At 37.9% G+C, this 9,552-nt stretch overlaps 1 protein-coding gene across 1 annotated transcript in view; it reads left to right on the top strand.

Annotated features, from left to right (window-relative positions):
- The first annotated feature begins 1,823 nt into the window (after positions 1–1,823).
- LOC121062876 (contactin-associated protein-like 4) overlaps positions 1,824–9,552 on the top strand; it is an 87,903-nt gene continuing 80,174 nt past the window's right edge. The window contains 1 exon segment of the mRNA XM_040543162.1: positions 1,824–2,157. Coding sequence (XP_040399096.1) covers positions 2,127–2,157 — 31 coding nt within the window. The 5' untranslated portion in view covers positions 1,824–2,126.

The following is a 9,552-nucleotide window of genomic DNA, read 5'->3' as shown; positions in this document are numbered from 1 at the left end:
CACTAGTTGCTTTCTGTTTTCTTTCTTTTTTTTCTTTTTTTTTCCTTTTTTTTTTTTCTATTGAATTTTCAGAGATTAGAATTTATGTGGAAATTTGACTAGTGCAAAGGAAGAAAAGTAAAAAGTTTCATGTATAGGAGGGTACATAATGAATAGAATGAAGCTCATCTATGCTTCAAAAAGCTGTTTAAAAAGAACTTTAAAAGTGTGGACTTTTTGGTTTCTATATACTTTTGCAGACTACTTCTGTTGCTTATAACTCTAGCAACAGCATTGTCCATTTATCCAGAAATGTATAATCTTTTTATTTCTGCTAATCAAAACATTTCAGAGAGCAATTTCTGTTTTATGTATCAGATATTTAAACCCCAATTGTGTGAACAAATTATTTCGTATAACACAAACTGCTTCATATAACACAGGCAATGAGGAAAAAAAAAAAGGGGGGGGGGGGGGGGGGAGGGGGGAGGGAGAGAGATCTTAATGTAACCAGCAAAATCAGAAGATATTCTACAGTTTTTAAGTTGCTACTAATTTTTATGATTACAGTTCCTTGTTTTTATGTTCATTTTATATTTTCTCATGTCCTGGTTTCAGTTAGGATGTATTTAATTTTCCTCCTTGTAGCTGGTATGGTGGTGTGTGTTGCATTTAGGATGAGAATAATGTTGATAACATGCTGATGTTTTCATTATTGCAGAGCAATGCTTACACTAAGCCAAGGACTTTTCAGCTGCTCATACCACCCTGCCACTGAGGAGGCTGGGGGTGCATCAGGGATCTGGGAAGAGAAAGACCCGGGACAGCTGACCCAGACTGGCCAAAGGGATATTCCATGCCATATGATATCATGCTGAAAAATTAATATGGGGTGGCTGGCCAGGGTGGGGGGAGACCACTGCTCGGGGTTAAGATGGGTATTGCTCAGTGGGAGATAAGCAATTGCATTGTGCATCACTTGTTTTGGACACATCATTATTAGTAGTATTATCATTATTATAATTATTATTTTTCTTTCTTCTCTGTCCTATTAAACTGTCTTTATCTTGACCCACAAGCTTTTACTTTTTTTTTTTCCAATTCTCACACCTTATGTCTCCTAAATTTTTTCTCTATGTAACAATAAGAAAATTAATCTTGTATGTTAAATACTCCCTTTTTTTTTCCTGATAATAGTTTTATTTCTTTTTCTTTTTTCTTTTTCTTTTTTTTTTCTTTTTTCTTTTTTCTTTTTTTTCTTTTTTCTTTTTTCCTTTTTTTTTTCTTTTTTCTTTTTTCTTTTTTCCTTTTTTTTTCTTTTTTCTTTTTTCTTTTTTTTCTTTTTTTCTTTTTTCCTTTTTTTTTCTTTTTTCTTTTTTCTTTTTTTTTTCTTTTTTCTTTTTCTTTTTTTTTTTTCTTTTTTCTTTTTTTTTTTTCTCCATTGGGGAAAAAAAAATGTTAAAACATATATTTTTCCTTTTCAACAGAACACTGAATTTAAATTATTTCACATTACTCTGTCCTCTTTATTTGGAAACCAGAGTCTTTCCACATCACTGCAATTATAAGTGGAACTTTTTTATATTCAGGATACTCCACATGATACAAGATTTTAATGAAATTTAGGTGACCTTTAGGCAAAAGCAAAGCTTTTGAGCTTTCTCTACTGTCTTATGACAAATATATATATATATATATATTAGGTAGTACAACATATTGAAATGTCAGGGTGTTCTACACATTTTGGAAAGGAATGTTTGGTTTGGAAAATGACATTTCATTCACTTAAATTTCAGAAGTTCTGAGGTTTTTAATGAGTATGGTATTGGCATTAAATAGACAGCTGACTTGATCTAGAAGAAGAATCAAATTTGATTGAATGGTTATTCCTGTTGAATTCACTGACAATTTTTTTTTCTTGTTCTTGACTGTTTACCAGATGAGGGTGTAAAATGAAAAGATCAGCAATAATAAAATATATTTCTGTATTCAATATGGATGTGACTGATCTGTTTTTCGTTTTCTTCTAGGCATTTTCTGGAAACACAAATGCAGATAGTGTTGTATACTACAGGCTTCAGCATTCCATTAAAGCAAGATTTCTCCGCTTTGTGCCTTTGGACTGGAATCCCAATGGTAGAATCGGAATGCGCATCGAAGTGTACGGATGCATGTACAGTAAGTGTTTTGTGGAATCAGCTAAGTGAAACATCCATTAATTTTTGTATTTTGCTACATCAATTACACTTGAAAGTAGAACTCTAAGCTTAGTTTTAATATTGCATATGAAAAATTTAATAGGTTTATGTGCAGACTTCACTGTTTCTGCATCATCTAGCAATATGTAATGCTTATTTTCCAGCTCCTTCTGTGTTGGAATGAGTGGCTCATAGATGTAATTCAATAACTAATTTACTGAAAACTCTTTTTCTGATATTCGTAAACAAACAAAAAAGAGACACCACCACCACCACCTAAATAAATAAATAAATAAATAAAATTCTGTTTTAGCATAGCATGTTTTCTACTTGAAGAGAAAATGTTGAAAATGTTTACAGCTTTAAATATATATAATATTGGTCTTGAGTCAATAACAGTACAAGTAGATACAACCACAAATAAGGGATGATTCTACATAGTTGAAGGATACTTCAAAGATGATATTTGTTTAAGTGGTATGTTTACAGTAGATTTTATGTCAATAACAAAAAAAAAAAATTGATTCTGCATTTGACAGGCAAAGGCTTGACTGTTACTGTTATATTGATTTGCTGGACATTATAACTTTCCCTGAGAGACTGCAGGCTACTGAAATCTTTTAGTCCACTCCGTGGGGTGCTGGGTACAATGAAGCACATTTGAAATGCTTCTACATCAATACATGCATCATGAGAAACAAGCAAGAGTAGCTAGAAGCCTTGGATCAGTCCCAGAGCTACAATGTCATTGGTATAAGTAAAACCTCATGCAAAGTCATAGGTTCTTCAGGAGAGATAGGCAGGGCAGGCAAGGTGGGGTGGTGATGATATATGCAATGGAGGGGTTGGAGTGTATGGAGCTTGCAGGTGGTGACGGCATGGATGAGACCCTCTGGGTAAGGGAAAAGCAAATAAAGCAAATAAAGGGGATGTCATTGTGGGAGTCTACTATAGACCACCCAGCCATGATGATGACATCAATGAAATATTCTTTGGGGAACTTTACCTCTAGATCAGGTGCAGTCCTTTTGGGGGAAATCAACTTGCCATGCATGAACTCGGTGTACCACAAGGCTGATATAAGCAGGTTGAGGAGATTCCTAAAACATCTTGGTGATAACTTATTGGTACAGCTACTAAGGGAGATGACTAAGGAAGGTGTCCTCCTAGATCTTCTGCTTGTACGCAGACAGGGTCTCATGAGTGAAGTGGCAATTGATGGCCACCTTGGCCATAGTGACCAGGAAGTAGTTGAGTTTAAAATCTTTGGTGACAGGAGGAAAACTGCCATGAAAACTTCAACCCTGGATACGGGGAGAGCAGAGTTCAATCTGCTTGGTGAACTAGTTTGCAAGATCCCCTGAGAAACTGCATTTGAAGGAACTGGTGTCCATCAGTGTTGGTCCCTTTTTAAATACCTCTTCTTAAAAGCACAATAACAAACAATTCCAAAATGTCAGAAGTCAAGGAGAAGAAGCAGAAGGTTGGCTTTGCTGAGCATGGATCTTATTATAGAGCTTGGAAAAATAAATTGTATGGCCACTGGAAGTGAGGTTGTGTGACATAAGAGGACTATAGGGATGCTGTTCGTAGGGAGAGCTGGCTGCTGTTCATGCAGCCAGAGATCAATTAAAGTTTTTAATCTTTAATTTTATGTATTTATGTATGTATGTATTTATTTATTTATTTATAATATGTTAACACCAAAGGGAGGGACAGAATAATGGACCAAGTAACATTGGTCCGTTACTTCATGAGGATGGTCACCTCACAAATAGGAACATAGACAAAGTAGAGATGTGTAATGCCATCTTTGCCCCTGTCTTCAACACCAGTGATGGTCCCTGGGACACCTGGAAATCTCAGTTGGAGGACTGTGACTGTGGTAAAGATAAACTCCCAGCCAACTCTGAACTTGTGTGGGACTTGCTGCTCCATCTGGATGCATATGTCTGTGAGGTCCAGTTGGATTCATACCAGGGTACTCAGACAGCTGGCTGTTGTTATTGCAAGACCTTTTTCCAATGTTCTTGGGAATCTGGAGAGGTCTCATTTGACAGGATTCTGGCAAACGTTCCAATTTTCAGGAAGGGTAAGACAGAAGAGATGGTAAATACTGGCCTGTCAGTCTCACTTTAGGGCCTGGTAAAATTATGGAGAAAATTATTCTGGGAGTTAGTAATAAACACACGAAGTACAATGTGGTCATTGGTGAGAGCCAACATGGGTTCATGAGGGGAAGGCCCTTTTCAAGGAACTTAGTTTCCTTTTACGACAAGTTCACTTATGCAGCTGTACAAAGGGGAGCCAGTGGATTGTAATCTTTTTGGATTTCAGTAAAGCTTTCATTAAGGTTTCTCTCAGTATTATTCTGGGGAAAAAAAAAATAAAAAAATAAAAAATAGATGTTCAGCATACAGCCAGATAAATGCGTAATATGATGGGTGGACAATTGGATGATAGGTAAGGCTCAACGAGTTATAGTAAATGGGGTTATAGCAGGCTGGTGGCCGGTCACTAGTAGGTTCTCCAGGGCTCCATTTTAGGGCCAGTCCTCTTTAATGATTTCATAAATGACTTGTATGTAGGACTTCAAGTTACACTGAGTAAGTTTGCAGATGACTCTAAATTTGGAGGAGCTGTTGATTCCATCAAGGGTAAAGACGCCTTTCAGAGAGATCTTGAAAAATTAGAGGAGTGGGCAATCACCAACTGTATCAAATTTAACAAGAGTAAATGCTGGTTTCTGCACCTGTCACAGGGCAATTCTAGATATGTATACAGACTGGGGGATGGGAGCCTGGAGAGCAGCCCCGCAGAAAGGAATCTTTGGTCAACAGCAAGTTGAATATGAGTCAGAAGTGTGTTCTGACAGCCAAAAGGGCCAACTGTATCCTGGAGCGCATCAAGCACATCATGGCTAGCCACTGATTGTCTCACTCTACTCCATGTTGGTGTGGCCTCACCTTGAGTTTTGTGTGCAGTTTTGGGTACCACACTATAACAAGACATAAAACTGTTAGGGAGCATCCAAAGGAGGGCAACACATATGGTAGAGGGTCTAGAGGGCAAGATATATGAGAACTGGCTGAATTCACTTGGTTTGTTCAGCCTAGAGAAGAGGAGACTGAGGGGAGACCCCATCACAACAGAGGTGCACATGCTGTTCTCTATGGTCTGGTGACTGTAATAGGACCTGAGGGAATAGCATGAATCTACAACAGAGTTTCAGGCTGAATATTAGGAAAAGTTTCATTGCCAATGTGGTCGTCAGCCACCGGAACAGGCTCCCCAGGGAAGTGGTCATGGCACCGAGCCTGTCAGAGTTCAAGAAGCATTTGGACAACACTCTCAGACATATTTTTGAGTGGTCCTTTGCAGATCCAGGAGTTGGACAGTATGATCCTTGTGAATCCCTTTCAGCATGGCATATTCTATGATTCCTGTTGTATTTCTTCATCCCTAGACCTTCGAGAAGTATTTCTCTTAGCAAGTTGTTTACCATTTCATTCTTCACATATTTTCTCCATAAAGGAATCAGAGCTTATTTTTAAACAGTTTCTTTAACTTCATAAGTATTTTCATCTCTTACCTTTTCTTTTTTTTTCAATTTAAGTTATGCTTTGCTCAGCTGATCTCTTCTGAACATTCTACATATAGCTAGCTGTCTTTTACATCTATTCATTAGTACCAGATCTATCATTTTAAATTTAACTTCAGGAAATTACGTCTGTGATGCAGCTTTGTAAAATGAGTAAAGGAACGTAAACTAAGGATACTGAAAATCTCAAACTGTAGGAGATTGGGCCACTGGAGAAATTAGGTAAACAGTCTCATCCCAGAAAACAGATTGTTCATGCCAGGAGAAGGACAGGAGAAGCGTATTCCTGAAAATGCACAGAACACCTCAGTGACATCGGAGAATATCATGAGTGCCTGAGGGAAAGGCTGTGGATGTGGTCTTACTAGATGTCAGTAAGGCTTTTGACATTGCTTTCCAAAGAATTCTTCTGAAGAGGCTGGCTGCCTAACGCTTAGATGGGTATATGCTTTGTTGGATTAAAATCTGTCTGGGTGGCCCAAGGAGTTGTGGTAAATGGAGTTAAATCCAGTTAAAAGTCTGTCAATAGAGCTGTCCCCAGGGCTCAGTATTGGTGCCAGATCTCTTCAATATTTTTATCAATGATCTGGAGGGGATCGAGTGCACCCTCAGTAAGTTTGCAGATGACACCAAATTAGGTGTGACCATCAATCTGCTCAAGGGAAGACAGGTTCCGCAGAGAGGTCTGGAAAGGCTGGACTGATGGGCTGAGGCCAACTGTATGAAGTTTAACAAGTCTAAGTGCTAGGTCCTGCACTGGGGACAAAACAACCCCACGCATCGCTACAGGCTTGGGGAAGCGTGGCTGGAAAGCTACCTGGTGGAAAGCGACCTGGGGGTGCTGGTTGATAGCTGGCTGAATATGAGCCAGGAGTGTGCTCAGACAGCCAAGAAGGCCAAGAGCATCCTGTCTTGTATCAGGAACCGTGTGGCCAGCAGGGCTAGGGAAGTGATTGTCCTTCCATACTCAGTGCTGGTGAGGCCAGACCTCGAATACAGTGTTCAGTTTTGTGTCTCTCACTATGACAAGGACATTGAGGTGCTGGAACATGTCCAAAAGAGGGCAACAAAGATGGTGAAGCGTCTAGAAAACAAGTCTTATGAGCTGAGGGAGCTGGTTGTTATTTTTGTTGTTGTTGTTGTTTTGTTTTTTGTTTGTTTGTTTGTTTATTTGTTTTTTAGCTAGGAGAAGAGAAGGCTCAGGGGAGACCTTATTATAATTTAGAATTACCTTAAAAGAGGTTGTAGTGAGGTGGAGATTCTCCGAAGCTCCAAGTGATAAGAATAGGGGAAATGGCCTTAAGTTGCATCAGGAAAGGCTTAGGTTGGATATTAGGAGAAATTTCTTTACTCAAAGGGTTGTGCGACATTAAAAGAGGCTCCCCAGGGAAGCGTTTGGGTCACCATCCCTGGAGGTCTTCAAGAAATATGTAGATTTAGAATTTACTTTCACGGTTTAGTACTTAGACTTTTAGTCTAAGACTAGTTTAGACATTAGCACTAGGTTAAAGGCTAGACTAGGTAATCTTAGAGGTCTTTTCCAACCTGAATGATTCTATGATTCCACGATGTTTTTTTTTGTTGTTGTTCTTGTTGGTTTTTTTTCTTTTTTCCTGCAAATATTGCTTATTCCTAGCACAATCTAATGACACTGCTTAAACTGTTAAATTCAAGATTCAACTTCCTCCACAGTTTTCAGTGCCAAGACAACTTTATTTATTTGTTTGTTTATTTATTTATTTATTATTCTTTATTTTTTAATAAAAAAAAATGGGGCTGAACTTTTTTCATTTTCAGATGAACATTCATGTGAGTCCCCTCTGTTTCTTTTCTGATATAAGGACTGAATTCCTTCCTGCCATTGATCATCAGTAACAAATAATCAGTTTTTCTTCTTCCCGGTCCTGTACCTTATGCATTCAACAACATTTATGTCCTTCTTCAGTCTCTTGTTCACAAAACATTTCCAAACTGAAGCTTTGGCTTTCTCACCTGCCTAAAACCTAGAGTTTCACTGTGTTCATTTACTCCTGTAATTTTCTCTATCACACCTTGCAATAGATCTTATGTCTCTCTTGTGTGATATTCCTGTTGTCCTTATTGCCATTGTGCAAATTGAAAACTTAAGTCTCTAAGATAAAAAGAAGACAGTGTCTATGTTATGAATATATATATGCACAATGAGAACTTACACAATTCATTTGGTGGGGACAGTAACTGCTTTAGAGGAAAATTATGTGTTTGTTGTTATTATTGTTTTTGTTGTTGTTTTATGTATTTTATTGTATGTTACTTATTTGCCACAGGATTGATCCTATAGATAGATTATGTAAGAAAACAAAACAAAAAAAACCAACCAAACAAAAAAAAAACAACAACAAACAATGACAACTCATTTAGCTACTAAGAAGAGTTTAAATTAAGAATATTGACTTCATCTGTTATCTACTCTAATAAACTACATAAAGAATATGATAGTGATACAAATATGGAAGTTTTCTTCAGGCTGGTTAAGATTGTGTCTGTATTAATGGTGTGAGGTTTTTTATTTTTTATTTTTTGTTTATTTGTGTGTGTGTGTGTGAAGTGAAAATGTAGCAACTTCAGTCTTCTCCGTTGCAAGTTGTACAACTAAAACTAAAGCTACCAAGATGATGTGAGGTCAATCTCACTACTCCACAGTATGATAGTGAAAGGTATGTGTTTGTTATACTCAAAAGAGGTTACTACTGTCTTAGTAAAATAATACTTACAGGACATTTGTTGGCACTGCTCTCAAATTCCCTGTTCTGTAATATGCCAGGCAAATACCTGCTCTAAATACCTTAGTTTCATATCATCAGTACTAATGTTTTATCTTTATCTACTGACTTTATGTTAGTGATATCTTTGATAGACATTCATTGGATATAACAGATTATTGTAAGGTTAATATATTTCCATGTATTTATTTACTTATTTATTTTTAATACAGGATCCATTTTTGACTGTAAACTCTTTAAAGCCAAAAACTGTCACATTTTATATGTTTGTTAAGCTTAAATCCAGAAAAAAAAAAAAAAAAAAAAAAAAAGTCATTCAATTTTTGCCTCTTAACAGTAGTCAATTAGGTAGTCAGTTATGGAGTTACATGCTGTTGTGGTTTAGCCCGGCTGGCAGCCAAACACCACACAGCCGTTCGCTCACCCTCCCCCCTCCCTCTCCGGGATGGGGGAGAGAAACGGGAAAGTGAAGCCTGTGAGTTGAGATAAAGACAGTTTATTAAGACAGGAAAATAACAATAACAATAACAATAATAATAATAATAATAATAGTATTATTAATAGTAATGTGTACAAAATAAGTGATGCACAATGCAATTGCTCACCACCCGTTGACCGACGCCCCGAGCAGCCGGCCCCTCCTCCACCCCGGCTAGCCACCCCTATATATTGTTCAGCATGACGTCAGATGGTATGGAATACCCCTTTGGCCAGTTTGGGTCAGCTGTCCTGGCTCTGTCCCCTCCCAGCTCCTGCTGCATCGCTAGTCTGCTCAGTGGCAGGACAGAGCGAGAAGCTGAAAAGTCCTTGGCTTGGTGTAAGCACTGCTCTACAACAATTAAAACATCAGCATGTTATCAGCGCTCTTCTCATCCTAATCCAAAACATAGCACCCTGCCAGCTACTAGGAGGAAAATTAACTCTGTCCTAGCTGAAACCAGGACAACTTGAAAAGCAGAGGCTACAGGGTGATGTGGAAAAGATACCTTGAAAACAACAAACCACGGATCAG

The sequence above is a fragment of the Cygnus olor genome (assembly GCF_009769625.2).
Source record: "Cygnus olor isolate bCygOlo1 chromosome Z unlocalized genomic scaffold, bCygOlo1.pri.v2 SUPER_ZH, whole genome shotgun sequence".
Lineage (NCBI taxonomy): Eukaryota > Metazoa > Chordata > Aves > Anseriformes > Anatidae > Cygnus > Cygnus olor.
Note: the sequence above shows the minus strand (reverse complement) of the source record. Positions and strands in the feature narration are given on the sequence as shown.